The 21,788-nt window shown below is 45.2% G+C and overlaps 3 protein-coding genes across 3 annotated transcripts; 1 reads left to right on the plus strand and 2 right to left on the minus strand.

Annotated features, from left to right (window-relative positions):
• Positions 1-766: 766 nt before the first annotated feature.
• On the plus strand, positions 767-5,031 carry LOC119218339 (ATP-dependent RNA helicase DDX39A). The gene is made up of 10 exons (XM_037472705.2): positions 767-925; positions 1,741-1,948; positions 2,123-2,250; positions 2,450-2,726; positions 3,003-3,121; positions 3,673-3,804; positions 3,965-4,074; positions 4,236-4,380; positions 4,465-4,612; positions 4,793-5,031. Exons 2-10 carry the CDS (start codon positions 1,741-1,743, stop codon positions 4,807-4,809), a joined length of 1,284 nt encoding a protein of 427 aa, XP_037328602.1. The 5' UTR covers positions 767-925; the 3' UTR covers positions 4,810-5,031.
• Positions 5,032-5,035: 4 nt separating this feature from the next.
• Positions 5,036-10,279, minus strand: LOC119218340 (CCN family member 1-like). Its single transcript, XM_037472706.2, has 6 exons — positions 10,027-10,279; positions 9,079-9,292; positions 8,161-8,408; positions 7,797-7,920; positions 7,166-7,347; positions 5,036-6,255 (listed from the first exon to the last, which is right to left on the minus strand). Exons 1-6 carry the CDS (start codon positions 10,075-10,077, stop codon positions 5,950-5,952), a joined length of 1,125 nt encoding a protein of 374 aa, XP_037328603.2. The 5' UTR covers positions 10,078-10,279; the 3' UTR covers positions 5,036-5,949.
• Positions 10,280-19,124: 8,845 nt separating this feature from the next.
• Positions 19,125-19,466, minus strand: LOC119217564 (dromaiocalcin-1-like). Its single transcript, XM_037471302.1, has one exon. The coding sequence runs from the start codon at positions 19,464-19,466 to the stop codon at positions 19,125-19,127; it is 342 nt and encodes a 113-aa protein (XP_037327199.1).
• Between the last annotated feature and the right edge of the window lie 2,322 nt (positions 19,467-21,788).

The raw sequence follows: 21,788 nt of genomic DNA on the forward strand, positions 1-21,788 counted from the left end.
GCATCCTTTTATCCACTTCTAATTAGATGTCTATGACAATGCTCTTTATCATAGGCAAGCCTTAAGGGATTTCCTCTGCTTGTATATTGAGTATACTGAGGCCTCATATAACAAACATAAACACATTATAACGTGCATTTAATGCCAATACAACTGGCCAAATATCTTTGCTCTATTGCCATCAAGTGGATTAAATGGATACTGCAGCTCTTCAGGCTCTTGGCCATTGTGCGAAAGAATGCTGCAAATGCTTTCTGGGAAACCATAAACCTATGACCTAAATAATCAACATGAATAATCATATAAACAACAGTGTATTAGATATTAAAGCTTTCACCCTGTTCCTTGAACTCCTTGTTTCTGGCTGATCACAGCCATAGAAATGCGCACGACGATCTTTCTGAACAAGCTATGCTTCATGGTGACAGATGCATTCAGGCTTAATGGGTAAGATGTAATCGCACCGCAAATGCGATGCACCCTTTCGACTGGAACGTCGAGATTTATAACCATTGTTGAATTTACGCCATGGGAACCCAAGAAGCCTGCCATCGATGGTATTTTAAATGTAGGAATTCTCATCTCATCTTCAACCGCAGTTCCGGGATCGGAATTTGTTAATTCAATATCTATACTTTTGTTTACGTTTGTTTAAGTGGGACAGTTACATCTCAATTCTATGTCCTGCTTTTATAATAAAGATAACACTAGCCTGATTATTTTGTCACGCAATTTTTGTCTACAGATGTCATCAGGCACTGATACAACAACAACAACAACATTTCGGACCGCTTCGAGAGAGGTCGGGTTTTTCGAAGTGTACTTGAACACACCATGGATGTGTGCTCACAGTGCAGTGACGACTTTGCTAGCTCGGTAGTAACACGCACTTAGACTTCGCAGGACATACATTTATCCCAGCAAGGTAACGTTGCCGTTTTTTGTGTTTGCTTTAAAACCTGAGAGCATATGTAACAGTTATGTATTTGGTTCTTATTAACCGAGAACCCTTTGAATGCGACATAGCAGTGTGTAAGGTTAGGACGTAGAGATTCACGGTAATAGCTAACCCGCTAGCCAAATTCACGTTAGCTTTGTTTTTTCGTTCGCCAGTTAGCTTTATCTATCTCTAAGCTTTATCTGTTATTCTTACCATGCGTCCGCTAAAAAAAATACTGGTTACACATTCGCGATGATGCTTGTTTGGCGGAGTCATTTCGCAAGAAGAGCGTAGCTTAGCTTTAATGTTAGTGAATAGTATGTCGTGACTCACGTTTGATTGTTAGCTGCTAGCTTGCTAACTAACCAGTTTGAATGAACGAGAAGGACGAGGAAACTGTGTCGCATTTGTCGGCCATTGTTAAAATGGCTAGAGGGAAAGAACGGGCAATTTAGACTTTTCGCCCCTAATGATCAATTCTTTCATTTATAGTGTATGCTACGGCCTCCTAACGTTTGGCAAACGAATCCCCTGCTAACTTTGCTAAATTTCAAAATACGTTAGTATATTATGTTTCAGGCCACTGTAGCATCGAGCTAATATCAACATTTTTCGGACTTAAAACTATAAGCCTCGTTAATTCCTCGAGGAATCACTACTTGCTGTAAACCTGTGTAACAATGAAGCATTATGAGATATTTATTACAAAATGTAAAAAATAAATATTATAATATGACTTTGCATATGGATTTTGAAAGTTTGAGACACAATTGACTGATGCATATGGATTATTCCCACAGATGGCAGAAACCGATGTTGATAATGAACTTTTGGACTACGAGGAGGACGAGGAGCCCCAAGGAGTCCCTGAGAGTGGGACCCCAGCAAACAAGAAGGAAGTGAAGGGGTCCTACGTGTCTATTCACAGCTCGGGCTTCAGAGACTTTCTCCTGAAGCCAGAGCTACTCAGGGCCATTGTCGACTGTGGTTTTGAGCACCCCTCAGAAGGTAAATGGCAGTTTTAGGCTGTTTCATATTAAAAAAGTAAGAACGATTGAAAAGCAACACATTGTAAAATACAATTAGACCTACATCTTTTTATAAACTACATTTTATGCATGTCCTTCTAAACAGGAACGAATAATCACTTGTTTTTGAACATCAAATCTTTTTCATTTTCAGTCCAACATGAGTGTATTCCACAAGCTATCCTGGGCATGGACATCCTGTGTCAAGCCAAGTCTGGAATGGGAAAGACTGCCGTGTTTGTACTGGCCACCTTGCAACAGATAGAACCTGTGGATGGTCAGGTAAGTTTGTCATCAGTGATTCTGCTTGGCTATTATTGCTTAAGCGTCTCAATGCCTCTCCCATATTTTTGTACTAGGTGGTGGTGACAATTCCATGTTTGTTAGTACCACGTCTAGCTGGCAATACAAAAGCACAACATGAGCTAAATAACGACCTAACATGTAGTAAGACTGATGTGGTGTTTTCCCTGTATGCCAGGTGTCTGTCCTTGTAATGTGCCACACGCGGGAGTTGGCCTTCCAGATCAGCAAAGAGTACGAGCGCTTCTCCAAGTACATGCCCACTGTCAAGGTGTCTGTGTTCTTCGGCGGCCTGGCAATCAAGAATGACGAGGAAGTCTTGAAGAAGAACTGTCCTCACATTGTTGTGGGAACCCCAGGACGTACCTTGGCCCTCATCCGCAACAAGACCCTCAATGTGAAGAACATCAAACACTTTGTGCTCGATGAGTGTGATAGGATGCTGGAGCAGCTGGGTGAGTAATCTAGAATCTCGTATCTCTGGACGGGTCAGTATGTAAGCCAGTTGAGGTTGACTTGAGAATTCTGTGAATTCATATGGCCTCTATGGTAGTGTAAAATCTCATTCTCATCTCTGTGGGCAGTATTCATCTAATAGCGAATGAAGTAATCTTGGATTCAGTTTTTTTTGTGAGCAACATGGTTAAAACCATAGTTATTTTTGATTTTTATTTTTACAGATATGAATCATAATGTAATATTGAAAGTATAATTTTTTCTCTTTCCATCAGACATGAGGCGTGACGTCCAGGAGATCTTCAGGGTGACCCCCCATGAGAAACAAGTCATGATGTTCAGTGCGACGCTAAGCAAAGAAATCCGTCCCGTCTGTCGCAAGTTCATGCAGGATGTGAGTTACCTTTAAGATTCACTGAATCCTATTCTAAACAACTGTGTCTGAAAACCAATGTGTCAATTACTACAGCGTGACGAAGTGTGCGTTCCACTGGTTGGTTGTGTAGAGCCCTAGAAAGTAAAAATTGCATTTTTCTCCACCAATTAAACTCCACTTAAGCTGCCAGACACTAATGGTTACTGTTGGTTACAATTCTTGTTAAGAGTTTGTCATTCCCCTTGTGTGTAATCAACAAATGAGAAGGGTTTGGATTTCACTGTTTTTTTTTGCCAAGTCCCTCTTTGCTTTGCCCACTTGTGGCTGTCAGTGCCATAAGTGGCCATTTCTGAGGGGCAGAGTGATCCTCCTTGGCAGATTTGGCTTGGTCAGGACAGTCTGTCCTTCTGGCTCTGCTATAGTCCAGGAGAACAGATTCAGTGAGCTACCATGCACTCTTCTTGTTGCCTGTTCAGAAAGATGTGACGTTTTAGATTGTGTGTGTGTGTGTGTGTGTGTGTGTGTGTGAGGGAGACACTAACAATTGGCTCCACTCTCCTGCCACGTAGCCCATGGAAGTGTTTGTGGATGACGAGACCAAGCTGACACTCCACGGCTTGCAGCAGTATTACTGCAAGTTGAAGGATAGTGAGAAGAACCGCAAACTTTTCGACCTGCTCGATGTCCTCGAGTTCAACCAGGTACAGCCGGCAGTTATCAAGTTTCATATCATGGCTTTTGACCAAATGTACATTTCCACCCTGTCTTTTTACTCATCATTTTGAAGTGACGTGTCTCTTGTCCTCTAGGGAGATGTTCATGTGGACTTCTGCTGGTTGACGTCTTTTGGTTTCTTCCCAGGTGGTGATCTTTGTCAAGTCGGTGCATCGCTGTGTTGCTCTGTCCCAGCTGCTGGTGGAGCAGAATTTCCCCGCCATCGCCATCCACAGGGGCATGGCTCAAGAGGAGCGGTACGGGCCTTTTCATTCTTTTTCTTTTTCTTCTTCACACTGAATTCAGCTTTAATATCAATGACTTGAATGTGAAATTATTACCAGGAACCCCATTCACTGTAATTTGTTGTACCTGTGGAATGTCTTTATTTATTCCTGTTCATCCGTCCCATCTCCAGGTTATCACGGTACCAGCAGTTTAAAGACTTCCAGCGGCGAATCCTTGTTGCGACCAACCTGTTTGGCCGAGGCATGGACATCGAGCGCGTCAACATAGTCTTCAACTACGACATGCCCGAGGATTCTGACACATACCTTCACAGAGTCAGTCCAGCTATTCTATTATTGTTGTTTTTTTCAGTGATCAATCACACATTCGCTGATTCGGAACATCTCTGTGTTCCCCAGGTGGCCCGTGCTGGCAGGTTTGGTACCAAAGGCCTGGCCGTCACTTTTGTGTCTGACGAGACCGATGCCAAGACCCTGAACGACGTCCAAGACCGTTTCGAGGTCAACGTAGCAGAGCTGCCAGAGGAGATTGACATCTCCTCCTACAGTGAGTTCTGTTTTTCACAAGCGGTCTACACCCACACAGGTTTTAGAGCCATGCGTCACAAAAAATTGTTCTTGAAAATCCCACATCAGGATATTACTAACCACACCCCTGGATAATATATAAAAGGTGCCTCACCTTTTTTTTTTTGTCACTAATCAAAAAAACCTTCTTTTTTTGCAGTTGAACAGTCCAGATGAGTCTGAAGTATGTTACCGGTTGAAGATCGAACGTGATCCTTGTTTTTGGTGGAGGAAAGAAGCTCTCAACATTTATTTTAAAGTCCTCCCTCCTACCATATGTTGACAAGCTCAAGATGAAACAACTTTTTGTTTATCATGTCTTTGCAGGGTGCTTGTTAGTGTTTTTCTTGTGAAAACATTTTATTGTTTTTGTTGGAGAATTAAACCTTTTATACCATATTGGTTGTGTTTTTTTTTTTTTGAAAATGGACGAGGCTTCCAATGTTTCATTTATTCGTCAGAATACAAGCTGTAGTTAACTATCCTCACCAGCAGAGGGAGACATAGCCACTGTTTTGCCAAACATTTTACTGCTCTGTTGCACATGTCAAGCCAAAGAAAAGAAACTGGCATCAAATGTGGTCACGCTGCAGTGTTATCCACACAAATCCAAATAAAGAAATTGTATTTACAGAAAATACTGATCAAAATAACATCTCAAATACAGGTTATTGAAAGACATTCCTTCCTTTGAGCTACATTTGATGCACAAAGAAATCAATTGGCATTGGTCCAGTCCTTGGTTCCACATCATTTCATCAGTCTGAGGAACAGTCATTCTTTGGTGTCTGTAACTGAACGGCTGCCGCTCATGTTAAAAGTCCCACGTTTTCTTTTCACATGAAGCTGCAAAAAACTTTGCTTGTCGCTGATTAGTCACAGTGCATTGTGGGACAGGGAGTCGTCCACCATCTCAGTGTGTGTGAGGCTATTGTATTGGACAAAGTGTGCACTGCCGTTAGTTATAGTTCTTATGTTTCAGTGCTGAACAAAGTGCTTTTTTTTCTCCTTTCAGGCAGACCTGAAAGTCTCAAACATTAGGAGAGCCAACACCTTAACCAACATTCAGTTAAATAGTGGAGCAGCTCCAGGGGCTCAAATTTAGGGCTCATGTCTATTTAAACAGGAGCAGGAAATCTACTCCGGTCGCACAATATCACAATTAAGAGGTTGTCATTATGATTGAGAATGAAACTGAGGCGACTGGTGCCCTTCACTCACTGGGAGCCAAAATGGCCCCTTGTCTTAAAGCGTCTTCATTCATCAAGAAAGTTGACCTCATCACATTCAAATCTAAAAAAAAAGTCCCCCTCAGCACTAGTCTTTGAACTGGTGCGTGTCTCCGTACATCCACTGCTGGGGCGGCAGGGCCACCTCGTTGAGGTGGCCGCAGTCGTCGCTGCATTTGCACGACTGGATGAACATGGCCGACCTCCGGAATCGCTCGCCGTCCGGGCAGGCGAAGGTCACGGGCGCCGTGCGCGTGCGTCGCGGCGTGCAGCAGCGTCCGTCCGTGCACACGCCGCAGTGGTTCGGCCTGTAGAGACGGACGCTCGCGCACTCCCCGTAGGACAGGCGGATGGGCTCTGCGGCTTTCTGGGTCGGGGAGCACTTCTTCCCTCGCTGTGGGTTGGAGGATCAAAGCAAGTCAATGCACTGTCATAGTCTCTGTGATGATGATGATGATAATAGAGATGAGTGTTTTTTTCAGTAACAAAAGTCACCATAATAAGTTGTGTGAAGGTTTTCCTAAATGCATAAATAAATAGATCAAATCATCTTTCATCTTGCCCTGTCCCGTTACATAAGCCCCCCCCCCCCCCCCTCCCGATTTAAGCAGCTTTGCACTCAAACTCATTAGTTCCACATTAAGAGGGGCTGGGCCGCGACTCGTTACGCCGAGACAGGGATCGTTTTTTCAGATTTAAGCGATTCGTTTTGAGATTATAACGCGTTATTTAACGTAGGAGCGGCCTTTTCCCGTTAAACACCGCGGGCGCCTATGATCGCTCTTGGCACCCGGATCGCGGGTAGAGCCGAGAAAAGAGCTCCTAGTGCGTGTCCAGCGTGGAGGATTAATATAGACGCTCAAGAGTACACAGGCGCGGCCTCGCTATAGACAGTTGCCTGGCAGGAATGCCGGGAGGGGGGGGGGGGGGGGGGGGGGGTTGGACTATATTTAAAAGGGCACTGCCCAGTTCCCACTGAACGCAGAGCTCCCCCCCCCCCCCCCCGAAAGAGTCGCTGAAATGAACTCGGGGTGAACGTGGCTTTGAGCACTAAAGGGCAGATTTACCAAGAGCCAAAACGGGTCAAACCTTCCGCTCTTTGGTTTCTAATCATGGTAGCGGTAACCCCCCCCCCCTACAATCTGACACGAGGAGATAAGAGGAGGAATTAGTCCCCGTGGAGGCGCGTTATCACAAGGCGTCTTGCGTTTCACTGCGGCAGAGATGAGTCACGGCGATAAGAGGCGAGGAGCGAGGGCTCGACCTGCGCCTCGGGGTTTCGAGTCGAGCTCGGCCTGCCTCACCTTGGCGGGGGCCGGCGGGGCGCCGCATGGCCGCACGGTGCAGATTCTCGTCTCCCTCTCCAGCTTGCACTGGGGGTTCTTGTTGGTGACGCGAGAGGAGACGCCCATCCCGCAGCTGCTGGAGCACTGGGACCAGTCCGTGGTCTGGACGGGGCACTTCTCCTCCTTCAGATGGCTCCACACTGAGGAGACACCAAGGGAGGCGCAGAGGAACCTTTATCAATGAAGGCCGGTGGTTTTTAACCGGAGGGTGTGTGGACCTTATTGAGCGGCGACAAAAACACATTTTCAGATTCTCCTCTGGGCCTTTTAGCAGAGTTAGCAGTACACTGGTGTAGTGTAGTGTCGCATGGAGGCCCAGAGGATGGATCCTACTTGGGCACGGGTGATTTTGTGATCCCTTTGCTCTGCCATTGAAAACATCTCGCCTTTAGCGTCGAAGCATGCCGGCTCGTCTTTTAAATGGTTGATGCAGTCAATACTAGAAATAACGTACGGAGGCTGGTTTTAGCATGGATGTTAGCTTTACATGCTTTTGCAGATAGGAATTTCTGTGACATTTAAAACCCAATTTCCTACCAACAGGATGAAAATGTTTAATAATCCCCCGTGCAGCCTCTGTTCCACTCACCAGGCAGGTGTTTGTAGCCATGCTCGCTCTCCCAGCTGCTGGACTTGACCTCTGCAAACCCGTTGGCCAACTCATCTTCAGGCGCGTGCTGACGTCTGGGAAAGTGTTGTTGTGGTGGAGGCGCCTGTGGCGAGAGATAAGATAAGGACGAGACTTTGTTTACGCGTCGTTTTTTTAGCGTTATCGCCACTGCGCCCTGACTATCGGGAAATCGAAACAAAGGGCACACACATTATTCCCGTACATCTGCCTTTAGTTTAGTTAATAGTTTGCCAACTTGTGCAAGTCGCTCAACCAAAAGGAGGGGCCAGTAGGTCTTATTGCATGAACAAAAATTATAAAATAAAAAAAAAAAAAGACAAACCTGATGCTTAGGTGGGAGGCGCCAGGTGCCCTTGTGGCAGTCCACGCTGAAGCAGCACTGCCCGGGTATCCTGACCAGCCGCGGGTAAGGGCACGAGGGGGAGGCCGGGGGCAGCTTGTTGGCGCAGAGGGGAGCGCAGCCGACGGCGCCGTCGATGCACGTACACTGGTGCTTGCAGCTGGCGCGGAAGCTCTCCCCGTTCTGATGGACCCTGCCGTTGTACTCGCACGTGCGGCCCTCCGACTTAGCTGGAAAAGACACATTTCCCTCAGCTGGCTGAGCTCCCGCGTGGGTACGGTATCACTGAGAAACATTCATCCTCGGTTTCTACGGGACGTCCTTTAGAGAGTCTACAAAAGGCACAAATGAGCGAGCTTCCAAGGGTCAAATGTCAAGAAGAATTCGACATGTGCTCATATTTCAACAGCTGATGAGAAACGGTTCCATTGACTTGACCAAAACAACACACACACACACACACACACACACAACGAGTTCACATGGCAACAGAGGACCTCTGAAATTGAAAGGTCATTGGAAAAAAAGGACACAGGAAGTGTCAGACTCGTTGTTTCCAAAATGTGGAAGCACCAGCTATTCATAGTTTGTGGGGCAGCATCGGCATGGTGCAAATGGAGTGTATTTTTATCTCTGAAACCCCCCCTGTCGCTGCCATAAAACCACTGCAACTCGTTCAAAATACCCCACTGTCTTGTCCCCGGAAGTGCAAAGTGTCACGTTTTTGGGGACATTGTTGCACAGCCATTCAAGTATCCCCTTACTTCCCTATGCATGACAGTGCTACATCCTCCTTGAGGAGTGAGCAGTGCAAGTAGTAGTAGTAGTAGTAGTAGTAGTAGTATTTCCTCCGTCCCAGCATCCGCTTTGCCCCTCCCCCCCCCTCACCCTCACCCTCACCTCGACAGATGCCCAAGGCCACGGTCACATCGTTGCCGTAATTACACTCCAGCCCCTTGTGGTGGTCGCATGGCCTCGCGCGGCCGCAGTCCTGGTTGAGCTGTGCGGCGCACACCTTGCAGCACCCACACCCGTCCGGCACGGCGCTTACTCCCGGAGGGCAAACCAGGGGCTCGGAGGGGCAGTCACACACTGCTGGACAGCTCGCAGTCACCTGGAGGCGGGGGGGGGCAGAACATAGAGGCTCACGGATCACAAAAAGGAGGTCTGAGACATCTGAGCTCGATGCAGCTTCAGCTATCCAACTACTTGATGGGAGAATGCACTGTACTGCAGACATTGTTGAGGAGGAACTGCTACGCTCATTATTGGAAACTTCCGTCCCCCCGGGGGGGGGGTTTGTGATTTCTTTAAATCTCCTCCAGACAAAGCTTTGGCTGAGGCCTCTGCAGGAGGTCCCCCGGTGCTCAGTCAGCCAACAGGGTTTGTACTCGGGGCCCCTGCTGACGACTAGCTTGACTCACAGCACCAACTTGTTCCACTTTGTGGGAATCGACATGTCGTTGGGCTTTTAAAACATACACAAAAAGGAGGCATGAGTAGGCACGCTGATCACCAGGACGACGCACCTGAGGGGAACTGTATTCTTAAGCAGTCATAAGTGATGACCCCACCTAGGCCCTATTACAAAACTTGTATTGCAACCGGTGTTGAGGCAGACAGAGAGAGAGAGAGAGAGAGAGAGAGAGAGAGAGAGAGAGAGAGAGAGAGAGAATCGCACTTAGTCGGATGTTGACTGTGAAACACGCGTTTGACCTTTTCTAAAGACGTGACGTTATTTGTCTACAGTTCACACTGTAGACGGTCAAAGTTGACTCTCATTAAGCATTAAACTGACCCTTTAAAAAACACTTCCTGGAAGATCCCTGTCAGCTGCACGCGCCTTACCTGTGTGATGAGCGCCGTTGTCAGAAGCGTCACGTGGATCAGAAGTGCCATAATTAGCCCACGACGCGTTGAGGAGAAACACGGATAAAGATTTAAACAGTAATATATTCACGCTACAATCCAAAAGGAGGGGCTGCGAGTCGTTGGTACTTTCCCACGGAGTTTCACTCTTTTATGGACCGTAGTCCCTAGTTTTTCTAGCGGGACGAGTGCCTAAAATCTTGTTTATACCCGCTGGCGAGCCTCAAAGAGACCCCGCCCCCTCCAGGCTCCCAGCCTCTCAGCGCCCAGGCAGCAGCCCCGACATTCCAAACGGGCGTGGCTTCACCGCGAGGACGGCTCGCTGATTGGTGGGCGTGTTTTGGATGAATGCAAGCCATTCATAAAAGTCGCAGGGCAGGCTCTGTATTTATTTTATGGGTTAAAAATTAAAATGTAACAGCCGCTTTCAAGTCACACTCAGGCACATTCCTCCTTTTGTGGCCGCTGCTCTCCTAACACTAAGTAAATATATTCAGCCGGGCCAGACAGCATCGCTAACATTAACAGGACCTCCACCTCTAGGAAAAAAAAAAAAGGAGAAGAAAGGGGGAGGAATTCCCTGTTTTTCCAGACTAAAGTAGGTGCCAGAAAGAGAAAATTAAAGTGGAAGCAAATAGTAAGATAATAGCAGCTGTCAGAGAGCGTGAACACACCCATCACACTGTGAGAAATGTGTTTCCATTGATTCTGAAAAGGTACATTTTGTTTTGCTGTTCTTATTAAATTCAGGTCCACCCGTCTGTCTCGGGGTATTATTTCTGACCACATGCTGCTGACATGGGAGTGATGAGGATATTATCACTTGGAAAGAATGGTGGGTTATTGTTTTAAGGTCAGCTCGCATGAGGCTTGGCCTCCTCCTCCTCCTCCTCCACCACGGTGTCTTCCTTTTCAACCACAGGTTTTCAGCCACACCTGCCCTGACACAGAGACCTCCTTTGATGAGAGAAATGCGATAGGCACGGGCTTGAAAGTTATGAATGTCCGCGCATAGTTCTGGCATAGACGCTAGAAAAGCCAAACATCTCACATGCTCTCTGGCGTGGGCTGTGGTGCTGTGGGTGCTGGGAAGTCTCTGTGCTGATGGTTTAGTTCAATATCACCCTCATAAAAGGAGCTAACAATGTATAATATATTTATATGTATATAGTTTCAGGCTAAAAATCGGTGATTGATTTTGGTTTTAGGTTTAGGGGCAACACTGGCAGACCCAAACCACATGGAACAGTTGACGATAACACTTGAGTTGGGGATATTGTGCAATTGGTTTATGTTGCTGTCCCTGCTGAATATAATATAAATACAATTTTTTAGTTATCTGCACTTTTGGTGTGTTTAACATTGTGAAATAACTGTCCTTGTTTAAATAATATCTTGTTATTCTTCTGTTTTTTTTGTTAGGAAAAGCTCAGCCTTGTGAAATAAAACCAATACATTTTTAAATGCAAATCAGATTTGAGGTTGTTTTTTTTTACTTAGGCTGTGGATGAACAGCCTTCCCTCTCTGGTCCCTTTCCGTGCAACGCTGTCTCACCAAAGTCCTAATAGAGTCGCTACTACGTGAACTCTCAGGAGAGAGATGAATCACAGGAACAGACACCGTAAACATCAGCTGTCCTCTCGCTCCCCAAGAATAAACGTTACTGCACACTTTGGCCGGTTGACAGGGGATTGTAGTCCATCACACAAACAATGAAGCTTTCTACTGTTCATGATTATTCCATGATTAATGTCATTCCTTACGGTGGTATTCATTCTTCTACTTGCTGAAATAAGGACAAAAAATACAAAACTGTTGCCGAGGTGACTGGGTGGTGTTTACGGTGCTTTGCCTCAAAGCAATCGGACAGACAGATTTATGGGAATGCAGATTTCTGATGAGGAAAAAAGCTAAACTAAATTCTCATCTGACCCTCATCAAGAAAGTGAATACATGTAATATAAAAAAGTTCACCTTTGTTCTGCGGCTACGTGTCAGACGAGTGATCACTGAACTACACATTAGAGTAAGGTAAGGACCTCAGGAAGCTGTCACTCATTGCTCTGATGGTGTGACGAAGGAGACAAAGTCGTGACCCGTCTATTTTAATCCTTTGGTTGTCACGGTACAAGGGGGGGGGGGGGGGGGGGAGGAGATCTGAAAGTCCTGTGACCGCTGATGTTTTCAACTTCTCCTCTCACGCCCAACAAGAGGGAATCAGAGATGCAAAACCAATCATGCGTGAAGTATAAGGCCATTTGTTTGGTGCCTGTGAGAGTTTTAATGATTATGTTTCTTCCGTCTGTTTGGTTTTAACAGTCTATCAAATCATAAATCCCTGGATTCAAACCAGAGTGAGTCACCGTCGGGGTGCAATCAGGAAGTCGTTTTCACAGCTTTGCCACATGAAGTTCTTACATATAATCATAGTTCTGAGTGTTAATAGACAAATTCTGCTCCTTTGGTTAAAGCGATAACAGATGGTAAGAGGGACTTATACTGTTTAGTTGTCTGATCAACATGAAGCTACAGTCGCAGGGATCAGCTTATTTCCTATTATTCAAACTTGGGTCTGAGTCAGATTATATTCGTGCTAAAGCTACTTGGGTTGGCGGAACTATGTACCAACATTTGCAAAATAAAAGCACTAATCATGCTGAGAGCCCCCCCCATCGGAGTGTTGTATTACCGCATTTGTTATCGGAACCAATTTGAGTATCGTGAGCGATTAGGAAGTCTTCATGTAGATAATTAATGTCATTGTATGTTATGCCTCTGACTCCCTGATTTAGCTGAGAGACACAGCAGAGAAACAATCTACTCATCAATCTGTGTAATATAGTGTCTGCTCAAAGGCCCGAATGTCCCTCCTGTAAAGGACTTACTGGCATCGACTGGTAAGTGCTTGAGATGGTGTAAATATACAAGCCTTGCTACAACATGTTACGTTACCATGCCAACATTTAAAAAAAAAAAAAACATTATGCACAATGGTGGGTATTTATCTTAACGTATTACTCCCTGATTTGAATGTCTTCCAGGTTCTTTCCTCACAAAATGAGGTCATGTCCAATAATCGTTCCTTGTTATTGTCGGAGTAAATTAAATGCTGAATAGATCTGCGTAATATATTCTCTTCCGTTCTTCCGATGTCATTTTTTTCCCCCGAGTCCCATCCTCTTTGTTTACCCCCTTATGCTTCCAGTTGTCATAACGCGTTTAACGTCACATTGCTAGGAATTCTGGGTAATGCCCGTGGGCAAAGACTATCAGAAATGCAGATTTGGCGGAATTGGTCCTTGAAGGCCTCACGACATCGGAGAAAAAGAGCCCTGAAGCAGTCAACGATTTGACCGCCCTAAACCTTAACAGACGTTGTGGGGAACGCGCCATAAACTGCGAGGAGATCGGGATCGGGCCATGGTATGAAGCTCAAGGCCGCAGATCTGTATATTTGGAAACTAAACTACTTGTACCTTCTGGCAATTATAAAAAAAATGCAGTTCAGCCAAAGGAACCATGTTGCCCTCTGAAACTGTGTTGAGTAAAATGAGTGGATGGAGGAAATGCTCAAGTAAGGTACAAGTACCTCCAAATTGCAGTTCAGTAATTGACTAAATGAGTTATTTTCCACAACCGACTCAAGGAGGTGAACAGCGTGTGACTCAAACCCGCACACACACACACACACACACACACCGTCTGGGAGTCAAAGTGATGTCAGGGGGGGGGGGCGCTGTGCCGCTTCTCTCCCACACGGGCCCCGTCACCGCCGAGGCCCAACGCGACACGCACAAACATCAAGGGAGCCACAGCTTTACGAGAAAGGGCTGATGGAGGAACCATCCAGAGGAAGTAAGAGTGAAGGGGTGCTGAGAGAGAAGAAGAAAGACCACAGAGAAACAGAGGGCAGGGGGAGGCGACAGGTGTTTCTTAGGGTAAGAGAGTTTGTTTTTTCAAGGGGAGGAGTGAGCCCAGTGCCCCCGCTGCCTGCTCTGGTCCTCTGGCAGTATGGCATTTCACATAAAAACAGACTGCTGGTATTTCAGCTCATGCCGCCTTTAAGGTCACATGAACCAAATTACACGATACTGAGGTCGTATACTTTAAAATACACAAATAGGCGGCGGGGAGACTCGGAGAAAGACACATTGCGTAACGTAATTCTAATGCAATTATCCGAATGGGGGCATGAAAATTGAGACGTGCGGAGAAAAGTCCAAGTCCTGAGAGAGAGGGGAGGAAGAAAGAGAGTGAGCGGTGGTGACAGGGTGATTAAACTGCTCTCTCTGCTGCCACGGTGGAAAAAGTTAAGCGAGTGGGAAGCTCGTTTGAGAGTGTGTGTAAGGTGACAGAAAGGGGAACAGTGTGTGTGTGTGTGTGTGTGTTATTCTCATAAAAATAACAGAACAAAGATCTTTGACTGTACATGACAGAAGCGGGACTCGTAATATCACAATGTGTAAGGGGATATGTGCTAAATCAGGCAATGGGCTCGAGGTTCTTGGGTCGATGAACCGTGTGCAGCTCGAACCCACAGAGCATCGTAAAGTTACGCAAGAGAGCAGGACTCAGCTTTCTGGTGGAAAGAGACAACTTGGATCCGACACAAAGGTCTTCTAGCAACTTCTCCCCCTGGTGGAAGGAACAAGACGAATGGGTCCGATGGAGAGGAATTACGATGATGTTCAGATGAAGATGAAGAAGACTCGTTTCAAATCAGCTTTTGCATTCTGACTTTGAACCAATGTTGTCTTTTAAGACAAAATGGTCATTGATCTTTTGAACTTGCCTTTAGAACAAAAGGATGCAATCTTTCCTCAAACCTCCACAAGATGGAGTCAAACACTACAAAATAGAAACAAGTCTGCGCCTCCAGGGCGGGATCTGATCCAACACAAAAAAGGTAGTGAGCTGTGAAGTCAACACTGGCACCGCAAACACACACAGGGGGCACACAAACCTCCGTGTGTGGATGGCTCACCACTGCCCTGCCAGAGACCAGCCGTCTGCAGCCACGTGCCACTGGCAGTCAGCAATGGTTCGCTTTTCAGCCACACCAGCTAATTGGACCTGGAACTACCTGCTGCTTCATTGGGCTTGGGCCCATTCATTTGGGTGCACGCAGGTTCCTGTGGGCGGCCGAAAACTAGAGAGCGCCACGCTTATCCCCCAAGCCGGTCGGATGAGACTTCAGTTTTTAGACAGAAAGTAACCACATGTATGTTTCCGAGGCAGTGCATGTTTAAACATTAAAGCATGTAAACATGTCCCCAAACACATAAACCCGAGGATGAGCATGAATTATCCCCCTCTAAGCCGAGCACACGTTGGAAACGGGGCCGGTGGTGTGTTGCAGGTCTAACGTCATGGTGTTCGTATCAAATGATTCTATGAGAAAAATGATTTGTCCTCTTTCATCTTTCCCCTTCTGCAGCATGAAATGATCTCCTTTCACTAAACCCCCTCTGACTCCTTTTCCCCGCGTGCATCTCCCTCGCCGCCTGTTCTCTCCCTGCCTCTCCAGGCGGTGACAGCAGAGCGCGGCCGCCTTGGACCTGGCTTTATTCGGAGCACGCTCTTGTCTCCTATCGCCACGGTCTCCTGATTAGAACCCCCCCCTCCCCCCTCCCTCACCCCCCACGGCCTTTGGCAGCCACCGCGGCTCACAGCAGCCGACTGACAGGAAAGGAAAAAGCTTTCCTCCCCCCTACCCCCCCCCCCCCAGCTGGGGTAGCGGCGCCGCCTGAAGACTTGTAAGCCCAGCATCCCTCTTGTCTGGGAGGTGGGGATTACCCCTTTGGCCAGATGCTAGATCCTTCGTGAGCACCGGGGATGAAAAGCACAAATACGGAAGCTTGTTCCTTCATAAGCTGCTGTGAGGGGCAGATGTATAGCGGATGTCAGGATTTCGGCCCTTGTACTTAATGCAAAGTTACATGAAAATCCAAATATTAAAAAACAAATGCAGGCCCTCAGCCGCCTCGAAGCGACGATTAGCCATTCGTGTACCTGCCTCAAACGTTCCCAACGTAATGTACGCAGGTTGTTTGTTGGAGTATGGGGTAACAAGAGCAGCAGATCCACTGTCCTCATGTGAATCCAGAGGCTTTTAGCTTCAGTTTATACACAGCCTCACAGTGCAGCTACTGTAGGACTCTGTGTTTGCAGTGCGTTCACAGTGTACACGTTATCCTGCCTCCTAAAATATTTCATTTCATTTATTGTGCACTCAAGTTGCATCATCTTGGAAGGACCGTATCTTTCCTCAATTCTAAATGTAATGATAATAAAGGTAAATTGTCCATTTTCTCTTCCCTTCTACATCGGTCATGAACTATGCGCGCCACCCTCCATTGCTATACATTCCTCACTTTCCCCTATCACGTCCTTCCCCCCTATTCTGCACGTGCTCACATCCTTTTCTCGCCATATCCATGGAGATGCACATGCCACGACAAGCTGATTGTAACCTTCGGTCAGCAGCAGACAGATGTCTCAGTCTGCAACGTTTACTGGTCCCTCTCTTCACTCCCATTCCCTCCACCCTGCATTTCCCTACCCTCTATGAATTCTCCTCGTACTTGCTCCGACCCGGACAGAATGAGGGTCTTACGAGCATAAGTGATGCCTTTCTGCCTTCTTATCCTACTCCTATGTGCTTCTGAATTGACCCATTCCTCTGGTTGTCTCGCCCGACAGATTCACAACATTTGTTTGTTGTTGAGGAACAGCTAAAATAAAACCTGTTTGGCAGAATGCATTAGGACGCCCTGACAGTGATTCAGAAGCTTGAGGCTCATCAAATCTAAATTACAGAGGAAATTTAATAACAATCCGAAAACGTTATTTGAAAAGGGTATCAAGTATTTTTCTAGCACTTCACCCCCTATACAACTTCAGCTCAGACCCACAACATTTAACTCTTTTAATATTAGATTGGACACTCAGAGGAAGAGTTTTTTTTTGGTAATACTCTTTAATATGAAGTAGATTTGTATGAAAAGACTGATCTGTTTGGTAAACAGTAGGCTAAGGCAAGCAGCAGGTTAGCTCCACACGACACCGGAAACGGGTGGATGGCACTTGTTATGTTCCAAAAAAAATGAAGAAACACCGGACAGACGGAAGACATCTTGGAATGAACAGTTAACATCAAAAGTATTTAATAAAGGAAAAGGTGTTGTGCTAAAAAGAACATCTCAGCTGAGGAGCCACTGGTCTCTGCAACCAACAGGCCACATGGAGTCCTCTGACCGTCCCCAGACCGTGTCTGAACTCGAGAACAATGGCTGCCTACAAGTATTTATACAGAGCAGTAAAGGTGTGAAAGTCAGTGGCCACGCCCCCTGGGAGTGGTCTCCTGGTGAGTTCAATGTAGCTCGGATTTCGAAGGCCTCTCAGTCAATATCAGTTGAATGCATTTTGAATGCATTTTGTTAGATTACATTACATTGAATACAATCATAACTGTACATTGGTATTATTCTATTGATTACAGTTCCAAAAAACAATGGTTTTATAACATTCACATTACTTTATTGAAATTATATCTCCAAAATCATGGTTGTATTTGGTGTGCATTATATTTAGAGTTAATTTATGAACTTGGTTCGTCAATTTATTTCTAATATTTTACACACTGTTGGGTTGGCGGTGAGGGGCTTTCGTTACGTTTGAGAGCTGTGTGCAGGCACCAGATTGACTTGTGTTCTAAATTTTGTATTGGAAACCTACTTCTTTTGGGCAATGTATCGGGTGACCTCAAAAAACGAACATACTTTGTCATGGATGTGTCTCTAGTCTCAAGTTTCTTGATGAATCCCATTTTTGAGTGATGGAATAAGACAAATAAATGCCTTGTTACTTTGATTCCCCTTTCCACAGAGCAAACCTCTCACAGATCTGCAGTCTGAGCACTTGTGCGCACGGAGGGGAAACGTAGGCAAATATATATAAGATGGATTGAGGATGTTTAATTTAAAATGGAGACAGAAAACAGCCTCAGAGGGAAAATATTCACTCACTCGGGCACCTTCAAACCCTGGAACCCAATAATGTAAAAAAAAAAAAAAGGACACCGTGCAGCAGCCTTTTTGCTCATCAAAAAGACATAATACATCCCTACATTTTAGGATCAGGCAATATCTCAAGGGAAGTTTCTACTCCTGCCAGCGTTTGTCTGACTCTTTTGATCCAGCAGTCACTGCAGTGTGATCACTGAACACTTAAACAGGCTTTCAGTGCATCGTGGGGAGGGTGCATGTGAAGAAGGTTTTTAACAGTAGATTCAACTAATGGTGAAAGGTTTCTTGTTCTCTCATAAAATAATCAGTGAGCAAAACACATCCATCTTTATTGTCCAAGTGCTGAGCAAGGAGAAGTTTTACCATGAGCCCAAAAGGGCTCTTCATCAGCAAACTGATCAAGCGTGTCCCTTTAATATCAGTTTCAAGCCAAACACCAAATGAATATATAAGGATGCATCAGGCAGTGTTTCAATGATTACATTAAGATAGAAAAACCTGTGTTCCGCACCGGTCATCTAACACAAACTATGCATCCTGGTCACAGGAAGCAAAATTGTATAAGCATTGCTAGTGCCACTAAATATTAGGAGTGAAGGAGAATCACAGGAAAACAATTTAGCCATGACTTTAATATTCATTTTCACAAACACAGCACACTGCAGTTTAATAAAATAAAAAATAAGATCTGTATTGACTTTTTTAATAACATCTGACAAGGTGTTGAGTCAGTAATCAGAGAAAGAAAGAAATTAGCCAACAATGATAGCATGCTGGAAACATCCATGGTCACACAAGGCACAAGTTAACAAGTCAGCTGTTATTTCTAAACAACATGCCCTTACTTTTCTCAGCAGTTATCAGAGTCCTCAAAGAGTTTAAACGGTTATACAAGCAAAGAAAGGATTATTACGTCACAGCACAAATACATGTATGTTCAGATTTCATTGTACGTGGTTATCTAGTGTAAAGTATGATTTCTGTCATACGTGTAGGTTAAATGGCAACTTTTGCATTACCTTTCTTGCAAGTCATTCTATTCTAATTCATCAGACATATGAGGAGCAGATGAAGTTGAGTCTCTCCTCGCAGTCCCTGTTCTCCCACAGCCCGCCTTTGTTTAAAGCCCCACAGCGGTTCTGCATTGGACACTGCTGGTCCCCTCCGTCGGACCAGGCCTGGTACTCCAGAGGGTCACCGTTCACCCACAGCCAGCGGTCCCCCAGGAAGCGCAGACCGATCCACGCCCGATCCGTGATGGGGGCTGCCATGTTGTCTGTGTCAGAGTGGAGGCTGCTCAGGTCACTGTTGATCCCTCTGCAGTGCTCCAGAGCCTCTTCCCAGGACTTCTCCTCGACCACAACGCTTATATTGATGGAGTAAAAAAACATGGATTGTTCCTCTTCCCCATCACTCGATGTTCCATTAGGAAATACCTCTCCAATGGGCTGATTGCCATCCGTTTTTTTTGGTTTTCTTCTCTTTATCCATAATCTCCCTAGAAACGCCTCAGCAGCTGTAATAAGAACCAGTAAGAGGATGGTTCTCGCCATGCTCGTTGGTCTGCAGCTCAGGATGAGAGTCTACTCTTTGACTGTGTCGTCTGTGTAGTGGTGGCACTTATACATGTGCCTTTGCATGACTTTGTTTAACAAACAATAAATCTCCATAACATACGTCAAACAGAGACTGAGACAAAACAAATGAAGTTCACAAACGGCAGGTAGTGATAGCTATAGTCACACCTCTGAGGCAAACCCAACAAAATGAAACTCAATAACAGAATTAAAGATACAATTTTCCACATTTTTTTTTATTTAGCAGGAAGCTCATTGCCACTATAATGTCCGTAGAACAACATTAGCATTGCTATAAATGTTTGAAATCCAATGTTCACTTTGTTTGCTTGGTTTGACTCTCCAACTCTATTTGAGATACGTATTTGGCTCTTTGGCACGCACAAAGCTCTGCTTCTGAAAACAAAAAGGAAAAAAAAAATGCTGAAGCCATTTAAATTTTCTTATGATGGACAGGTGAAACAATTCCAATGACAATGACGGGAATGAACCGGAACTCAGTGGCAGGCCTTCAAACCAAAGCAATGAGCCAATGCTACTGCAGTCCGTAGAATCAAGGGCTACAAAGTCAGCTGATAATTCTCTGCAGTTAGTTACACTAGAAACCCTTTTCCCATACAGGTAGTTATGCGATAAATTGTTCATGAAAAAATATCGCTAAGTGAAGCTATATACAGTTATTACGCTACACCAGACGCGGTTTCAGCACTTATTGCTGATGGTGTGCTGATGGTATGGATGCTGGTCCACATTTGTCTCTTTGAAATGGAGTGCAATACCATGCAGTGCAATCCTGAGCCTGAGCAGTTGTGCCCGGATGTGATGGGAGTCATCACAAACGCAAGAGATCAGATCTCTCACTGTTTCCTAAACGAGGGCCTCACAGTGTTGTTTTGTAATTCCATTGTAAAGCTTTGTACACCATCACAAAGTAAGAGACAGACCAAAAGGAACAAGTGCATCACAAATATAACCGGAGTCATGCAGATTCCCCACATGCAATCAAAAACATCTCTTAATGCATTTGGAATTTTTGAGGAGGCCAATGTAGGGGGGCAATTTTAGTGTTAACAAAGGCTTGGGTGCTAGTTTTAGTTAATAACCTGGCAAATGTTCAGTTTGGCACCATAAATCTATAATTGATTGAAATGGAACATTACACAGGCAATTGTTTCGTTTTTTTCACTGGTTGATTAAAAAAAATGTGTCCCACTTTGGTTTTGGCCTTAAATAATTGTCACCATTCAGGTTGAAACAGTTTGAATCAAGTCATTAAGTCATAAAAGTCATGGTACGTCACGTCATAATTCTTTTACACTAGCGTGAAAAAACCTTTTGAATTGCCTAATACTGTCTCTAAGATTAACAAATTAGTTTTAGGGGTCCAGATCGACAGCGCGGCCATGAATATTTAGCGCTGTGTGAAGAAACCACTGCTTAAGGGCTCACAGCCTCGGCCTCTTAATACGACAAGTAAATCACATGGGTACCATAATGCTCTCCTCCAGATTTACAACAAACGCTGCCTTTGGACAGGACATTTATGTTCTACTTCTAAACTGCAAATAATCATGAATAACGCCTCATGTTTAGAAATCAGCCAGAGGGAAAAGAGACTGCAGGATGAATGTTCTGACAGATAGTAGAAGCGAAAGGAACACAAATCGTGGGTGTTCAACTGAAGACTGACGCGCGGCTGCAGTGTTGCAGTCGGCTGTTTAATCGTTACTGTCGCTGTTATCCAGATGAACGTGTTCCTTACATTTAATTTTCAGCTCCATATCACAACGTACACAAACAGGGAAAAGTGCCAAAATGGCAATTTCCTTTAGTCTGACCAAACCAATTACAGAAAATCCAAAACATAGGGTCGTGAAAGAGGCCCCTTTGATCCCCTCGCGTCCAGAAAATAGAGCAGAGAGGTCAAAGGTGGGAGGTCGACTCAAGTTTGTACTCTTCTGCTTCACTCCTGAGCGACTTAACAATTTTAACAATAGTAATTGCAGCTCTTTGGGAAGGAGTTGTGAGAGAAAAGGTCAGGAGGTCAGAGTTAAATCAAGAGCTAAATAATCTGTTTTTCTCTTTGCCTAAAATTTGGCTCAGAAAAGTTAATAAACTGTGATGTGGATGAGTCTG

This window comes from Pungitius pungitius, chromosome 9 (genome assembly GCF_949316345.1).
Source record: "Pungitius pungitius chromosome 9, fPunPun2.1, whole genome shotgun sequence".
Lineage (NCBI taxonomy): Eukaryota > Metazoa > Chordata > Actinopteri > Perciformes > Gasterosteidae > Pungitius > Pungitius pungitius.